General features: G+C 50.4%; 1 protein-coding gene across 2 annotated transcripts in view; it reads right to left on the bottom strand.

The window, feature by feature from the left end:
- Window positions 1-18,583, bottom strand: part of ZNF592 (zinc finger protein 592) — a 58,374-nt gene that overhangs the window by 20,596 nt on the left and 19,195 nt on the right. For both annotated transcript variants that reach the window (XM_062206300.1, XM_062206298.1), the window contains exon 3: window positions 880-3,118. In XM_062206300.1, coding sequence (XP_062062284.1) covers window positions 880-3,099 — 2,220 coding nt within the window. In that variant the 5' untranslated portion in view covers window positions 3,100-3,118. The remainder of the gene's footprint in view (window positions 1-879; window positions 3,119-18,583) is intronic.

Raw genomic sequence — 18,583 nt, 5'->3', positions numbered from 1 at the left:
CCATACAGGCAACAGTTCGAGTCCCAGTTGCTCTACTTCAGATCCAGCTCCCTGCTAATGAGCTTGGGAAAGCAGTGGAAGATGGCCCAAGTGCTTGGGCCACCGCACCCATGTGGAAGACCCAGATGAATCTCCTGGCTCCTGGCTTTGGCCTGGCCCAGCTCTGGCTGTTGCAACCACTTGGAGAGTGAACCAGCAGACGGAAGATCACTCTCTCTCTCTGTCTCTCCTTCTCTCTGTGTAACTCTGTCTTTCAAATAAATAAAATGAACCTTTAATAATGAAAGAACAAAAGCCCCCCTCAAGCTTCACCAAGCGTCAGACAAGCAGCATGGGCCAACTGCTTGCCTGGGGCAGCGAGAACACAGAGGGAAGGAGGCCTGCAAGGCTTCCACTGGGACCCCCAGGTCCTGCTGCTGGCCTGCTGCACCTTCCCCAGAGGGACTCATCCACAGCAGGGAAGACAAGATCTCACCAAGGGCACGATTCCTGGAGAACAGACAGGCACAGGGGCAGGGACTCACCCATCTGGGCTGCCAGCTCTTGGTGCACACGCCAAGACCAGGCCCACACCTGCCAGAGACCCGAGGACTGTCCCCTAGAGGCCTACCCAAGCCCCATATTGCACCCTGACAGCCCCTGGAGGAGGAGCTGAGCGACTGTGGGTATGTCTGTAAACACGCTTGGCCCAGGCTCTGCCTCAGCTATGGGCAGGACACCCTCTCCAGCACACCAAGCATTGCCGATTCAGGCAGGTCACTAACCACGGAGCCAGACATCCTCTCCTCAGACTCTGGCGCTGCCCCCACGTCAATGAACACTTCTCTCTGTGCCCAAGCATGGCAGGGCCCCTTCCCATCACGGGGAGGGTCTGCTTACCAGCCCCTCGGCTTCTTCTGTCCTCTGGAAATGTGCAGCCAAGACCATGTAGTCTCGCATCTGCTTGTGACATTCAGGACACTTGATTCCGTACCGGATGAGCCTCACGGGGTCTGGGTAGAGTGGCAAGGCTGGAGGAGGGGGGCTGGCACTGCCAGCAGTGGGGCCAGGCTTAGGGGAGGGAGCGGGGGCCGGGGCTGCTGGTGCTGCGGAGTTTGCAGGGGGCGGCACGAACATTTGGTCCGCAGAGATGGGCTTCACAAGCAGCTGAGAGCACTGCATGACCAAACCCTTGCTCTTGTGGTCACGGGCGTGCCGGAGCAGGCTGCACTTGTTGAAGAAGAGCAGCGTCTTGGAGCACAGCGTGCACAGCACCTCGATGTGGACGCTCCGCCGGCCGTAGTGCTGGCTCAGGCTCTTCTCTAAGGCAAACGCATCCCCACACTCCAGGCAGCAGTACCCACTGGCCGGCACGTGGATCCTGCTGTCTGCAGGGGGGCTGAGATTTGGCGCGTAGAGGGGCACGGGGTTGGAGCTGTGGAGGACCCTGTTGAAGACCTCCACCACGAGCGGGGCAGCCTTTTTCACCTGGTGGACCAGGGGCACCGACATCTGCGTGAGCTGCGTCTGGTTCCGTCTCTGTGCCGAGGATTTGGCTGTCACGGATGCGGCAACGCTGTGGGGGACCAGGTTCAGGTTGGCCAGGTGCACGGCTTTGGGCAGGAGGTTGGCTGGGCCCAGGGCAGACGCCTGCAGCGCTGTGCTCTGTTGCTTCTTGCCCAGCTGTGAGCCCACGGCAGCCCCCTTAGGGACCCGGGGCCCAGAGCAGGGAGATGAAGAGTCACTGGCCTTTGTCATGCTTTCGTCCCCTTTCTTGTCACCCTGGGGGCTCCCTGAATTTGTGCCAGGCTCAGGAAAGTGCTCCTCCACAGGCAGGGCCGTGACTTCATCCCCTGGCACCTCGCTTGGGACCTCGGCAACAGTGCTCCCTAGAGGTGACCCAACAGGGGACTTACTTGGATCATCGGGGTCTGGCAGGATCCTCGTGACGGTCCGTTTGATTTCCCCCGAGGATGTCTTAATGGTTTTGATCCTGACTTTGGGAATTGCTGGTGGGGAGCTGGCAGCCACTGAGGGGGAGCCTTTGCTGCTGCTGTCACTGCAAATGCTCCGAGGGCTGTCTGATGGCTTGACGCTTTTCCTAGTGGCCTCCAGAGGGCTTCGGGGACTCTTTGGTGACTTGGGCATTTTGGGGCTGCCTTTGGGACCCTCTTTAGTAGGCCCTGAGGAATCCTTTGTGTGGCCAGGCGAATCCTCCTTGGTGACACTGGCCACTCTTTTGGCCTGCAGGGCCACCAAGGCTGCAACACAAGAGGACAGCTTGGAATGAGCCGGCTTGAGGCGCTGCCTGGGGGGGACTGAGGAGCATGTCCCAAGCTCTGGGGCAAGCTGCTTAGGCTCTGTAATGCTGTTGCTAGGGTGGCTGTTGAACTCCAAAGCTTCCCCAAAGAGTCGCCGGGCATCCAGCTCTTTGTGAGGATCCACTGCCTTCTGCTCACCTCTATCCTGCTCTTGCTGGGATCCCAAGGACAGGGGTTCTGGCTTGGGTTCTTTCTTACAAAAGTGATCGAACATATGCAACTCTGGGACTGGAAACTTGGCCAGAGCCTCCAGGACTGGGCCCCCCACAGCCCCGCACCCAGGAGGGGGTGAGAAGTAACTGTCAGAGTGCTTGGGCTTTGTCCCAAACCCGTTATCTTTGATGGGATCCTCAGGCTCTGGGCTGGAGATTGGACTAAACTGGTTGAAGGTGGGCAATGGCTCTGACTTGGAGGGCTCCAGCTTGCCAGGAAAACTCCTGGCACTGCCTCCATTCATGAAAGTGGACTCAAACTTCCCGCAGTTGTGGGAGTCAGGAGGCAGGTCTGAGCCCCGGAACCCATTGTGCAGGAGGCTGGGGGCAATGGGGTCTTTCTCCGCTTCAAACGACTCCTGGCGGCTGGTGTTCTTGACAATGACACTGACGGCCGGCACGTCTGGGGCTGACCCCGAGTGAGACAAGGACAGACTCTCATCCATACACATGCCTGGGGCTTTAAGAGGACTCTCATTCTCCTCGCTGGGTGTGTGGATGGCCTCCTTGGCATCAAGGCTGGTGGGGTCTGGGATGTCAAAGGCAGCCAGAAGATCATCAAAATCTGGGGTTTTCATATCCCCCATGGCTGGACAGTGGCAAGAGCTGTAACAGAAACAGAACAGACCTGTGACCACCAGGACCCACTCGGCTCCATCTTTAACCGTGCTCATCTCACACCATTAGAGCACCATATACATCAGACACCCCCATGCAGGGCCCCACACACTATGACAGGAAGTCCCATACCTGAGTCTTACCCCAGCAGATTTCTAAAACATAGATGGACACACCTGACGCAGCAGTTTAAGTCAGGAATTGGGATGCCCACATCCCATGTTGGAGTGCCCGGTTCAAGTCCTGGCTATCTGCACTTCCAATCATCTTCCTGCTAATGTGCCTGGGAGGCAGCGGAGGAGGCCCAAGTACTTGGGTTCTGCCACCCATGTGGGAGAACCAGATGGAGTTCCTGGCTCCTGGATTCACCCTGGCCCAGCTCTGGCTATTGCAGGCATTTAGAGAGTGAACTAGTAGGTGAAAAATACCTCTCTCTGACATAAAAAATGAAAATAAATTTTAAAACTTTAAATATACAGGGCCAGCACTGTGCCATAGTATGTTAAGCCTCCACCTGGAGCGCTGGCATCCCCTATGGGTGCCAGTTCAAGTCCTGGCTGCTCCTCTTCCGATTCAGCTCTCTAATGTACCTGGGAAAGCAGTGGAAGATGGCCCAGGTGCTTGGGTCCTTGCACCCACATGGGAGACCCAGAAGAAGTTCCTGCTCCTGGCTTTGAATTGGCCCAGCCCCCAGCCATTGTGGCCATCTAGGGAGTGAACCAGCGGATGGAAGACCTCTCTCTCTGTCTCTCTGCAACTCTGCCTCCCAAAGAAATAATTAAGTCTTTTTAAAAACATTTTTTAAATGCTCTATAGATAGGGGAAACATGGGAGGAAAATGCATATGTAGTGACAGGCATGAGTAGCAGGTCTTAAACCCCAATACCTGGAGACCCCAGGCTGCTGCACAGTCAGAAAGAGAGCGTACTCCCGGTATGCTCTCCTGATCTCTCAGGGAACATCACTCACCCGCGATCCTGTACACTGGAGAACAGCCCACCACTCCGTCTTTTTATTTATTTATTTTTTAAGAATTGTTCAGCTCTTCTTTCCTTTAGAAAACTTCTGATTCATACGTGAGACATGACTACAACATCCTTTGCCAATTTACTCCCAGTAAGTAATCACCAACTTTATATAACGTTGTTTTCTTTTTTTTTTTTTTTGGGGGGGGGGAGGGTGGGGGAGTGGGTGTTGGGAGTCACAGAAATTCAATCAAAACCAAAACAATTTGCTTCTGTCAGAATCTGTCCGCCTCATAAATAAACTCTAGAAAATCCTATCATCCCCTAGGTAGTTTTGCCCTCTATTCAACAGACGTACTTCATTCCCTTATTTCTCACCCTAAAATTGTTATTGACTGGTGAATTAAACCTAAGGAACAGGGTGATTCGCAAGGCACTGCACAGGTAACAAAGCAGTCAGGGGACGGTTCCAGGGAAGCCTAAGCTCTGTTTTAACTTAACATACAAAGAGAAGCCTACATTCTATTTTAACTTAATGCTCCGGTTCCCTTATGATCTGGGGAAGCAGAGTTACAGAGCTAGTGTGACAGAGGAAACCTAAGGCCAAAGGGAAAGGCTTCCCATCAGGAAATCATGACAATTCTCACACTTGGACGAAATACAAAAGTGACTGGAGGAAGGACGCAACTTCACCGTCCAGAAATCCCTCCTCTGCTCCAGCCCCAGGGCCTTACTGGCTGGCACAGTTCTTGCACCAGGTCCACGCAGAAGCCCTCTCTGGATGCAGACTGGCACCACTCTTCAGAAAGCAGTGTGGCAGCTGCACAAAGTCAGGTAAGTGGCAAACCCCTGGGTCCAGGCACCCATTTCACAAATTCATCCAAGAACAGAACTTCTCAAAAGTTACATGCAAAACTGTAATGCTACAGCATTATTAAAGCATCACTAAAGAGAAACATGGGCCAGCACTGTGGTGTAGCAGGTAGAGCCGCTGTCTGCAGCGCCAGAATCCCAGATGGCTGCCATTTGGGGTCCCAGCTGCTCCATTTCCAATCCAGCTCCCTGCTAACATGCCAGAGAGGGCAGCAGAGAATGGCCCAGGTCCTTGGGCCCCTGCACCCATGTGGGAGGCCCAGAAGAAGCTCCTAGCTCCTGGCTTCAGATCAGCCCAGCTCCAGCCATTGCAGCCACCTGGGGAGTGACCCAGCGGATGGAAGATCTCATGCTAGCTTGCTCTCTCTCTGTACCTCTTTCAAATAAATGGGGGGGGGGGGGGGCAAACACACAGAAACAATCTAAATGCCCAAGAACAGGGAATGGTTAAATACCTAATGAGCTATTATGCTGTCAATAAAAACTGTAATTGTGAAATATACTCATTGGACACATGGAACTCTTTCTTAAAAGTTGAATTTAAAAAATCTAATATATGCACTTGAGCCAAGAAAAAGGAAAAACAATTGTGCATGGTGGTGGGATTACTGGTAGGTTATCTTTATTCCAAAGTTTTTGGGCTGACAGATTGATGTCACAGTTTTTTTCAAAATGTTTATTTATCTATTTTCATCCATTTGAAAGGCAGAAAGAAAAAAAGGAAAGAGTCATCTTCTACCTGCTGGTTTACTCTCCAAATGTCTACAACAGCCAGGTCTGTGCCAGGCCAAAGCTAGGAGCCTGGAACCCCATCCTGGCCTCCCACATGGGTGGCAAGGGCCCAAGCATCTGGGCCATCCTCTACTGCCTCCCAGGATGCGTTAGAAGGGAGCTGGATCAGAAACAGAGTGGCTGGTACTCCAACTGAACAAATGATTGTCTCCTGCATTAAGAAGTGTTGAAACCCACAAACAAGAGGAGTCTCCTGGAGATCAGCAAAAGCACTGGGCAGCCCGATGCCAATGGATCACTATAAGGAAACACCTGCATGATGCTCACTTTGTAAACTTATCCCCTTCCCTCCCTCCCTTCTTTCCACCTAGAGAGAAGGACAGAGGAGAATGGTCCCCTGAGGAGGTAGGAAATCGTGTAAGAGAGGGGAGATGGAAGTAGTGTGTGCGAGGAGGAGCTGGGAGTCTGCTACTGCCTCACAGAAAGTGGTTGGAGCTTGCAGCAGAGATATGACGTTAGATGAAAGTAATGCTGTCCTCACAGAGAAATCTCCGCGATGGCTGAGCACAGTCACAGGTGAACTGAGTATACTGTGAATGGTGTGGCAGCTCAACAGCAGCAGCAGAAATAACCTTTCTTATGATTGTAAACACCAAAGCCAGCAGCAGGAATAACCTTTCTTAGCAACTGTAAACACCAAAGCTGAAGCTTTTGAAAGCCAAAGATCAGGACCTGTTTCTATTTAGTCCTGGTGAGGAAAATAAGACCACAGCCATCTGTAACAGTGGACAAGGCATGTACCAAGTATATTGTTGTATTCCTTTGTGTTTTTTTTTTTTTTTTTTTACTTTTTGACAGGCAGAGTGGACAGTGAGAGAGAGAGCAGAGAGAAAGGTCTTCCTTTGCCGTTGGTTCACCCTCCAATGGCCGCCGCGCTTTTCCGAAGGCAGGAGCCAGTTGCTTATCCTGGTCTCCCATGGGGTGCAGGACCCAAGCACTTGGGCCATCCTCCACTGCACTCCCGGGCCACAGCAGAGAGCTGGCCTGGAAGAAGGGCAACCGGGACAGAATCCGGCGCCCTGACCGGGACTAGAACCCGGTGTGCCGGCGCCGCTAGGCGGAGGATTAGCCTGTTGAGCCACGGCGCCAGCCTGCTGTATTCCTTTGAACCTTGCTCTAAAGTATCAGTTTACAAGGAGATGACAGGAATTAATGAAAATACCCTTTTATAAAAACAAAATATTCAAAAAAGAAAAAGAAGAAAGAAAAGATAAGCAATTAAAAGTTGTATTCATCAAAACCTTTGCCAGCATAAGGTTAAAAGGGAAACAAGAGAGAGTTTGGCACCACTTGGGACAACCACATCCCACACTGGGCTATCTGAGTCCTGGCTCTGTTTCAGAATCTGGCTTCCTACAAATGCACCCTGAGAGGTGGCAGGTGGTGGCCCGAGCACTGGGTCCCAGACTCCTGGCTTCAGCCTGGCCCAGTTCATGCTGCTGCAGGTATTTAGGGAATGTACCTGAACACTGATCTCAGTCTGTCTCTATCTCTCTACTTTTCAAATAAATAATTTTTTTTTTTTTAAGTTTAGAAACAAGGGTGAATAGAGGGAGGACGGCAAATAACAAACCAAAAGGAATAACTGGAACCCACAGTTACTGTCATTAACATGTTAATAGAAAGGTACTTCAAACGGGCAGGCTTCCACCGCACTGCTTGAGAAGCCCACATCCCGTATGGAATCTGATGGCTTGGGTTCAAGAGCTTGGGCTCCGCTCCCAATTCTAGCTTCTTGCTAATGCACACCCTTGAAGGCAAGTGGGTCCCTCCCACCCACATGGGAGACCTGGATGAAATCTCCAGCACCCACCCAGCCTCAGCTTTATCCAGCCTCAGCTGTTGCAGGATTTGGGAAGTGACCTAGTCTGTCTTTCTCACTCTCTGTCAAGTAAGTGTAACTTTGAAAAATCAATTAATTTTAAAAAATGAGGATCCAGTGTTGTGGCACAGCAGATGAAGCTATCACCTACAGTGCCAGCATCCCATATGTGTGCCTGTTCGAGTCCCAGCTGCTCTACTTCCAATCCAACTCGCTGCTACAGCCTGGAAAAGCAGCAGAAGATAGCCCAACTCCTTGGGCCCCTGCACCCACGTGGAAGTCCTGGAAGAAGCTCCAGGCTTCAGATTGGTACAGCTCCAGCCGCTGCAGCCGTCTCGGGAGTGAAGCAGCAGGTGAAAGATTTCCTCTCTCTCTCTCTTTGTAGCTCTGCCTTTCAAATACATAAATAAATCATGGGGGGAAAAAGCAAAACTGTGGCTCAACTGGATAAGCCACTGTCTGCAATGCCAGCATTCTATATGGACACTGGTTCAAGTCCAGGCTGCTCTGCTTCTAATCCTACTCCCTGCTAATCACTTGGGAAACCAGTGGAAGATGCCCTAAATCCCTGGAACCCCACATCCACGTGAGAGGCCCGGGTGGAGTTCTAGGCTTCTGGCTTCAGCCTGGTCCAACCCTGGCCATTGTGGACATCTGGGGAGTGAACCAGTGGGCGGAAGACCTCTCCTTCTCCCTCCCTCTCTCTCTCTGCCCTCCCCCATCCCCCACCCCCCGTAACTCTGCCATTCAAATAAACAAAGAAATCTTAAAAAAAAAATCTGACCAAGGTTTTCCAAAAGTACTAGTCGTGTCCGCCCAGCAGCACACTAACGGCAGTGTCGCTGATCTGACCTGTCGCAGGGGTGATGAGCAATGCCTGCCGAAAGCCTGACATTCACCCTGAGGAATGCAGAGGCACAGGACAAGAACAAGTGTGACAGGATCACTGGTAATGGGAAGAGGGGTACAATCTAGTCGCTCAACAATAAGAAACTGGTTCAAGATTGCTGAAAGACAGGGGCCGGGACTGGGGTAGTGGGTAAAGCCACCACCTGCAGTGCCAGCATCCCTTATGGGTGCCAGTTCAAGTCCAGGCTGCTCCACTTCCGATCTAGCTCTCTGCTATGGCCTGGGAAAACAGCAGAAGATGGCCCAAGTTAAGGCCGGGAAGAAGCTCCTGGCTTTGGATTGGCCCAGCTCTGGCCATTGCAACCATTTAGGGAGTGAACCAGCAGACAAAAGATCTCTCTCTCTCTCTCTCATTCACTCACTCACTCTCCCACTCTTTCTGTCTCTGCCTCTCTGTCACTCTGCCTTTCAAATAAATAAATAAATCTTTAAAAAATGTTGAAAGGCCAAAAATTTGACTAATATGGTTTTCTACCTCAATAACCTTTGATGTTTGACCTTTCCATCTCTATCAGAGAGACAGTGAAATTGGTATAGTAATCGAAGTGCCTGAAATACAATACTAATAAGTATATGTCCTTAGTCATAAAAGGCAAATAAATCTTTAAGATCAGCAGTACTGGGGCCAGCACTGTGGTGCAGCAGGTTAATGCCCTGGCCTGAAGTGCCGGCATCTTATATGGGCACCGGTTCTAGTCCCGGCTGCTCCACTTCCAATCCAGCTCTCTGCTATGGCCTGGGATAGTAGTAGAAGATGGCCCAAGTCCTTAGGCCCCTGCACCCACATGGGAGACCCAGAAGAAGCTCCTGGCTCCTGGTTTCAGATCGGCACAGCTCCAGCCGTTGTGGCCATCTGGGGAGTGAACCAGCGGATGGAAGACCTTTCTTTCTGTCTCTACCTTTCTCTGTAACTCTTTCAAATAAATAAAACAAATCTTAAAAAAAAAAAAAAAAAAAAAAAAAGATCAGCAGCAGTATTCTGTAATATAGCTAAAACATATTTACAAAAAAGTGTACATTGATATCCTTCTTTATGACTACATCCAACTCAGAAATCTAAGCTGTAAAATTATGTTTTGTTTGACAATTGTTTTACATGCATGTTTCATTTTTTCAACTGGCTAGCATGATACAAGGCAGGCAATGTGAACTTAAAAAACTGACATTTAACTGATACAAAAAAAAAGAAACTGGTACAGTAAGCTACAATATTACATACATTCAAATATGTAAGGGGCCAGCACTGTGGCACAGCAGGTTAACTCCCTAGCCTGAAGCACTGGCATCCCATATGGGCGCCAGTTCGAGTCCCGACTGCTCCACTTCCCATCCAGCCCTCTGCTATGGCCTGGGAAAGCAGCAGAAGATGGCCAAAATCCTTGGGTCCCTGAACCCACGTGGGAGACCTGGAAGAAGTTTCCTGGCTCCTGGCTTCAGTTTGGCGCAGCTCCAGCCGTTGCAGCCAACTGGGGAGTGAACCATCAGATGGAAGACCTCTCTCTCTCTCTCTCTGTGTAACTCTGACTTTCAAATAAATAAATCTTTAAAAAAATGTAAACAATTATCAGTACAACACTAGTCATCAACATAAATCATACACTAGGTTAATACTTAAGGCAATTAGCAGTGCTCCTGATATTGGAAGAGAGGAGCCTGAAGTGTATACACAGAACAAACTCTATTTCAAGTAGACTTAAAAACTTTTTAAATACATATTGTTAATGAAAAAGGCTAGAATACACCAAAATATTAAAAGTATCCACAGATGATAAAATGATCTTATTTATTTTCAGATTCTAATTTATTAAAATCATTATTACTCATGTAATTTTATTAAATTATATACACATTTTTAAAATAATTATTTATTTGAAAGTCAGAGTTACAGATAGAGTAGGAGAGACAGAGATCTTCTATCCTCTGATTCACTCCCCAGATAGCCACAATGGCCACAGCTGAGCCAGGAGCCAGGACCTTCTGGGTCTCCCATTTGGGTGGCAGGGGCCCAAGCACTTTGGGTGATCCTCTGCTGCTTTTTCCAGGCCATTAGCAGGGAGCTGGATCAGAAGTGGAGCAGCAGGGACACAAACCAGTGCCCACATGGGTTGCTGGCATCACAGGCTGTGGCTTTACCCATTACGCCACAATGCTGGCCCCTAAATTATATTTTTAATATACAAAAAGAAAAAAAATTGAGGTGCTCCTTAAACAGGAGTCTAAACATCATTAATATCAACTTCTTTTTCTTCCCAAGATTTATTTATTTATTTAAAAGAGTTACACAGAGAGAGGAGAGGCAGAGAGAGAAGGGGGGGGGTGTCTTCCATCCAATGGTTCACTCCCCAAATGGCCGCAGCAGCTGGAGCTGTGAAGATCCAAAGCCAGGAGCCAGGAGCTTCCTCCGGGTCTCCCACACGGGTGCAGGGGCCCAAGGACTTTGGCCATCTTCTACTGCTTTTCCAGGCCATAGCAGAGAGCTGGATCAGAAGTAGAGCAGCCGGTCTTAAACCGGTGCCCAGATGGGATGCTGTTGCTTCAGGCCACAGCATTAACCTGCTGCGCCACAGTGCCGGCCCCAATATCAACTTCTTAAAGCTCATGTGGCATGACTCAGCAGGGGAATGCTAGCTAGAAAATCAATGGTATAACTTAATTAAAATAAAAGATGTAGTCAAAATAAAAAGCATTGGCATTCACCAGCGTCTGCAACCTGTGAAAGTGGCAAGCCGAAGTTGGGAGGAGCAAACCACAGGCAGGCAGTAGCCCGTCCTGCCTGGGACAGCCACTTGGGGTCCAGAGCTGAGTTCAGAAACACCAGCCTAGGCACGACAGCCCACCCCGCAGAGCCTTTGGCAGAGGCTCACTCCGGTCTGATGGGTCTGGATCCAGGCCTGATCCACAGGAAAGGCCTAAGCCCAGAGCAAATTTCACTTGAAGGTCAGATGGTGGAATTCTGCAACAACATGTGCAAGCCCTCGAGGCAAAAAACCAGGCGAGGCCCACAGCCTGACACTGCACCCTCTGGGGCAATTTCCTTCTCCATGGCCATCTGGAACAAAAGGGTGGGGGAATAAACCCCACAGTTGATTACTGTCTACTAGTTTGCCTAGGGAATTTTACCAAACACTTAAGTAAACCTATTGTTTGGGTAGGGGAAGGGGCATCTTCAATTTAGAAGGGCTCATCAGGCCCAATCAGCCCAGTAGGATTCTTTGGGGAGGCAGAACCAGTAGGAATGCATGATTATGGCAAAACCACTAGGTCTATCGACTTCAAATGCCAAAATCCCACCACAAACAAAAACAAACCAACAGAACTTATGTTGCCTGTGTGTATGGATCTTTGTGACTGCCACTTACGGGAACTGTGACCACTTCTGCATGGAGGCTTAGCACTTCCACGACCTCCCTAGCACGGGGGTTCCCAAGTCGTAAAAGGCACACCCACGGTCATGGGTGTGCTCCCAATGATCGGCCAATAGGAACGCCACTGCTGAGTAAGGACTTGTGAAATGATTATTTTTGAGAGGAAGTCTCATACTGAAACACTTCGGGAACCAATGGTCCAGCTGAAGAAAGCTAGGCTACGTGCTTCGCGAAGGAAAAGGCTTCCCTCTATTCAGCGCTGCATCCCCGCTAGCTACTCAGTACATACTTGTTGAAGCAATAAAGTGAAACCTTCATGCTTGCAAATGGCCTGTTTAACGCTGTTCCAAATCAAAAAGTAAAATTGAACAACAAGTCCTCCCAAGACTGTGTAAGTAAGAAAAGCCCAGCAAAGGAGCATCCGTGAGGGCAAACATGAAGAGACGGTCTGGGAAAAGCGGCCCCAATGACACTGTTAGAACAGCGGGTTCCAAGGTAAACCACTCAATAAAGGGGCCTGGGCGTCAGCTCACAGGGATCCCTAACACACACAGTCACTTGATTCAGCAAAGGGGGCCCCCAAAATACTGGACATTATCAGAGAGGACACTGGAAGCAAATTACAGCTTGTGATCCTGCCCTACTCAGACCACCCCGTGTCCACAGCTACTCGTGCTGGGCAGTTTGGTTCCCTAACCTTGGGAAAAAGCGGTGGGAGAGGCTTGAGAAATGAGACTGAAGTTGTGCCGGAGATGGGAGGGCTTCCTAAGGACAGCCTAAAACTGGAACTCTGTTCTCTTCGAGGAGGCAGGGAGCAGCACAGCTGAGGGGTGTGTGTGTTCATCAAACCTCAGTACTACGGAAAGGGTAGAATTTTGAAGCTTGATGGTGTAGACAAATAAAAGATGACATTATTCACTAGTCAGAAAATATACTGAGGCTGTTTAGGTAATACATATCTATAAATGTACAAATGTCCATACATTCAAATCTAGAAGTTAAATAAAAAATGGTGCAGAAGAAGTAGGACTGGCCGGCACCGTGGCTCAACAGGCTAATCCTCCGCCTTGCGGTGCCGGCACACCGGGTTCTAGTCCTAGTCAGGGCACTGGATTCTGTCCCGGTTGCCCCTCTTCCAGGCCAGCTCTCTGCTGTGGCCAGGGAGTGCAGAGGAGGATGGCCCAAGTGCTTGGGCCCTGCACCCCATGGGAGACCAGGAGAAGCACCTGGCTCCTGCCTTCGGATCAGCACGGTGCGCCAGCCACAGTGCGCTGGCCACAGCGGCCATTGGAGGGTGAACCAACGGCAAAGGAAGACCTTTCTCTCTGTCTGTCTCTCTCACTGTCCACTCTGCCTGTCAAAAAAAAAGAAGAAGTAGGACCAAGGACTAGTCACGAAGCTCGTGAGCTTTTCCCCTCAACATCAAAACTTTCAAACTGCCAGCAGCATTAAACTCCATAGGCAGTTCTTGGTAATGCCAAGTGCAGTAATGGTAGAACAATAAAAGTTCAGTAATAGGCCAGTAAGTTGGTGGAGACATTCTTACAAGACAAGGACACAAATAACACGTTTCAGATTTACAAAGTGAAAGTGAAAGGCAACATAACTGAAGAAACACTGGACTGTGAGATGGTAAAATGAAGTTTGCTGGAGTCTGCTGTTGTTTATGGAAGGAAGGATGTAAGGAAGGGAGGCAGAGAGGGAAACGGAGGGGGGGAGGAAGCTAGCTTCACAAGCAGTGGGTGAACTCTTCACCCCCCACAATGGCTTACATACTGATACCATCTGAGTCCGATCATAATTAATAAAGGCTAAGAACTTTTTTATTTTTATTTATTTATTAGAGAGACAGACACAAGGACAGCTCCCATCCACCTGTTTACTCTCCAAATGATCTGAAAGGCAGCTGGGAACTCCATCCCGTTCTCCCACCTGGGAGTCACCGACCCAAGGCTCGAGCCATTACCTGCGGCTTCCCAGGCTGCCCATTAGCAGGAAGGCGGAATTGGGAGGAGACCGGAACGTGAACTCGGGCATGCTGACAGGAGGGCATTCCAACAACTGACTTAACCTTGGGCAAAATGCCCACCCTATAATGGTCACAAAATGTTAAATAGGCAAATGACAGTCACCCTCAGCTGTCTGTTTTAGGAAAAGGAGCATCTTGGGAGACGACAGGGCAGAGCATAACAAGCTGGGATGCCAAGGGTGGTGCTGCCTCGGCTGCAAGGCAGAACTTCTCCACCAGGAAGGGGAGCTGCACCAGAGGGAAAGGGAACAAGTAACCAGGCTCCCAAAGGCTGCAGGGTGCCAGCCTGGACACTAGCAAGCACCGACCAAGACAGCTGCAGTTCCCAGCGGTGGCACCGAAGGCCAAACCCCAGTAGGATCAACGACATGGAAAAAAGAGGTCCACATTCCTGAACACAGAACAGAGCCTCAAGCTAGGAATGGTAGAGCTAAAATAATAAGGAATTGTAAACCACAGGGAACTGGCTTTCACTCCTATGCTGTCACTAATTACCTGTGGGAAGACCCCAGGCAGGCCTTAAAAAACAACTATAGGGGCAGGTGTTTGGCCTAGTGGTTACGATGTCACTTGGACAGCCATATTGGAGTGCTCTACCCCTCTCTCCACATTCTTGCTCATGTGCACCCTGAGAGGCAATGGTGATAGCTTAAGTAGTTAGGTCCCTGCCACCCACCCGAGCTTTGGTCCTTCCACTACAGGCATTCAGGGAGTGAACCTCCTGTCAATCTTTGCCTTTCAAATAAATAAAATAAATAAAAAATTTTAAAACAAATAACTTTAAGGATTGGCTAGGCTAGGCCAGGCTGTAAAAGCTGAGTAAATTAAAATAGAACAGATTTCTACATAAAAGTAACTCCCTACCATATGAATGCACGTATCCATGCCCTCCAGTGTGCCAGCCCGAGGCCTGCTTATAGATCTAAGCAACTCCAAGTCACAGATGCTCTGAGTTGGTCAGTGGCCACTGTTTCATTTCACCTGACATTCAAATCATTAGCAAAAAAAAAGTCTCAAAGTGCTTCTCAGCAATGCAGAAGGAAACAGCTGCCCAGTGCCCCAGGAAACATCACCAGATCAGCCCTCGAAGGCACACGCCACACTCCACGGACGCTGCCGCGCAGCAGAGACACCCTGCTCAGTTCCCAGGAGGACAGAGACAGGCAGGGCCGTTCTCTGCAGCCGCTGCCAAGGCTCTTTCCTTCTAAACTTTACTGTGCCTCTCTGGGACCCTCGCATGCCTCCATGCTGCCTCCCCGACTAGAAAAGAATACCCAGGATCCGACCTCGGCCCCAAGCAAACCTGCCAAAGCTTCTGCTCCAGGGCCCTCCTGCCGGATGCTTCCCTGAGTGCTGGGAACCAAGGCCCTGCCTGCTCCCCACGTTCTCCAACACAGGGGCTCCTTTCTCTTTCTGGAATCGTGAGCTCTCCCCTCAGCTCTTCCCAGCACTCTGTGGGCCGTCCAAAGCTGAGATCCTCCTCCACCTCCAGGAACTAACACACCTGCCCCTCTGACTGGGGGGACAGAGAGGCTGTCACTGCTCCCAACACTCCCAGAACCATTCCTTCACTTCCTTCATGCCTCTCAAACCCCTGGCTGATGTCCCTGGCCGCCCCGCCCAAGACGGCCTTCACGGAGCTGCAGCTTCTCTGCTCCATGCCTTGTCTGCCACAACCAAAGATCCTATCGCTCAAGAACAGAATTCCATTGCAAACACTGTGACAAGATTCGTAGACAACTGCACTTTGGGGAATCTCAGAAATGATCTGCTGCCATGGCTTCCAAATAGCCGACCGCTACTGCTTACTGTACTGATGCAAAAAAACCCAGAGGGTGACTTAAAATATAGACGCCTGGTACAAGGCAGTTAGGACTGTGTTCAGAACACCCCTGGGGCCAGCACTGTGGGTTAAGCTGCTGCCTGCAGTGCCAGTATTCTATATGGTCAGTGTTTCAAGTACCAGCTGCTCCACTTCCAATCCAGCTCCCTGCTAATGGCCTGGGAAAAGCAGTAGAGGATCGTCCAAGTGCTTGGGCCCCTTCACCCACAAGGGAGACTTGGAAGAAGCTCCTGGCTTCTGGCTTCAGCCTGGCTTAGCCCCAGCCAGTCTTTATAGCCACCTGTAGAGTGAGCTGGCAGATGGAAGCTTTCTCTCTCAATTTCTCCCTCCCTCCCTTCCCCCTTCCCCTCTACATTAACACTCCCTTCCAAATAAATAAACTTTATTTTTTAAAATTTATTTATTTATTTTTGACAGGCAGAGTGGACAGTGAGAGAGAGACAGAGAGAAAGGTCTTCCTTTTGCCGTTGGTTCACCCTCCAGTGGCCGCCGCGGCTGGCGTACTGCGGCCAGCACACCGTGCTGATCCGAAGGCAGGAGCCAGGTGCATCTCCTGGTCTCCCATGGGGTGCAGGGCCCAGCACTTGGGCCATCCTCCACTGCACTCCTGGGCCACAGCAGAGAGCTGGCCTGGAAGAGGAGCAACCGGGACAGAATCCGGTGCCCTGACTGGGACTAGAACCTGGGGTGCCGGCGCCGCAAGGCGGAGGATTAGCCTAGTGAGCCGCAACGCCGGCCAAATAAATAAACTTTAAAGAAGAAAAAAAAAAGCCTCTCTCCCATGTCCAAGCAGTTGGGTCTGAGTCCCAGTTCCAGCTCTTGACTCCAAGTCACTGCTAATGTGCACCCTGGGAAAGAGCTGATGGCTCATGTTCTTAGATTCTTGCCACCTATGTGGGAGACTTAGATTGAATTCCTAGCTCTTGGCTTCACAGCCCCAGGTGCTGTGGGCATTTGGGGAGTGAAACAGCAGATGGGGGCTTGCTTTCTGTTTCTGAAATAAAAACCACTAAAATTTTAAAAATAAAATTCAGACGCCTATACTGTGGCACAGAGAGTAAAGCCACTGCCTGAAGTGCCGGCATCCCATATGGGCACCAGTTCAAGTCCCAGCTGCTCCACTTCCAATCCAGCTCCCTAATGTACCTGGGACAGAAGCAGAAGAAGATGGCCCAAGTGCTTGGGCCCCTGCTACCACGTGGAAGACACAGAGGAAGCTCCTTGCTCCTGGCTTTGGATCAGTTCTGACCATTACGGCCATTTGGGAAATGAACCAGTAGATGGAAGATCTCCCCCCAACACACCCATAACTGCCTTTCAAATAAATACTTAATAATAAAATAAAACAACAGATGTCCAGGCTCCAGTCGTGGAAACCCCAACTCAGCAGGGCTGGGATGGGCCTCAGCTTTTTGTTGCTTCCCAGTTGACTCCAGTGTACCGATCCTGTCCAACCTCTTCCTTTCCTTCCTGGAGAACAGAGGCTCAGAGAGGTAACGATCATCCGATAGTCACCAAAGGCCACAACACAGCTGACAGGGAGGACCCAACGCTGGAGGCCCAGACTCAGCTCTTGAGCGCTGCCCCTGAACCCATGCAAGCCACTGAAAGTTTGCTGAGGGCACAGGATCCCTTTAGGGTCCCCACAGCCAACCTCATATTCCCCTTTGTTCCACCACTTCTCCCCCACCACATAATCTACTTTTACCATGGTTATTCCCTCTTGCTATTTTATTCATTTATTTGAAAAGTAGAGTTGGGGCCAGCACTGTGGTGCAGTGGGTTAATGCCTTGGCCTGAAGCGCCCGCATCCCATATGGGCGCCGGTTCAAGACCCGGATGCTCCACTTCTGATCTAGCTCTCTGCTATGGCCTTGGAAAACAGTGGTAGATGGCCCAAGTCCTTGGGCCCCTGCACCTGCGTGGGAGACTCAGAGGAAGCTCCTGGCTCCAGATTGGCACAGCTCCGGCCACTGCAGCCAGTTGAGGAGTGAATCATCGGATGGAAGACTTTCTCTCTCTCTCTGCCTCTCCTCTCTCTCTGTGCAACTCTGACTTTCAAACAAACAAATAAATATTAAGAAAGAGAGAGAGAGAGAGAAAGGAAGAAAGGAAGGAAGGAAGGAAGGAAGGAAGGAAGAAAGAAAGAGAGAGAGAGAGAGAGAGAGAGAGAGGAAGGAAGGAAGGAAGGAAGGAAGGAAGGTAGGTAGGTAGAAAGGTAGAGTTACAGACAGAAAGAGGGAGAGACAGAAAGAAAGGTCTTCCTTCCTCCAGTGGTTCACTCCCCAAATGGCTACAATGACTGGAGCTGGGCTGATCCAAAGCCAGGAGCCAGGAGCCAGGAGCTTCTTCCTGGTCTCCCATGCAGATGCAGGGGCCCAACCAAGCACTTGGGCCATCTTCTACTGCTTTCCCAGGTCGTAGTAGAGAGCTACTTAGGAAAAGGAGCAGCCGGGACACGAACCAGTGCCCAAATGGGATGTCAGCACCTTAGGCAAAGGCTTAGCCAACTACCCGACCTGCTATTTTTAAGCCCCTCCCTCAACAGGCACTCACCAAGTTATTAACTGGTATTTCTAGGGTTGGAGCTCAACCTGGAAGTCTAACTGTCATCTAACCCCTAAGCACCCTGTGTCTAACTCAACTTCCTCCAACAGTCTTCCCCATTTCACTAGACGACAATCCTTCCTTCCAGCCACCTATGCCAAAACATCCCTTTCCCTCAGACCTTTCACCTACCAACAAGCAAACCCTGCCAACTTCCCATTCAAAACATATCCAAGTCCAACCATCATCCTCCGTCTCCTGGATTCCCACAAAAACCTCCGCTGGCTCCCTTTGCTCCCCTCCTCCCG

This window comes from Lepus europaeus, chromosome 11 (assembly GCF_033115175.1).
Source record: "Lepus europaeus isolate LE1 chromosome 11, mLepTim1.pri, whole genome shotgun sequence".
NCBI classification, from domain to species: Eukaryota; Metazoa; Chordata; class Mammalia; order Lagomorpha; family Leporidae; genus Lepus; species Lepus europaeus.
This window is presented reverse-complemented; position numbering and strand designations above follow the sequence as displayed.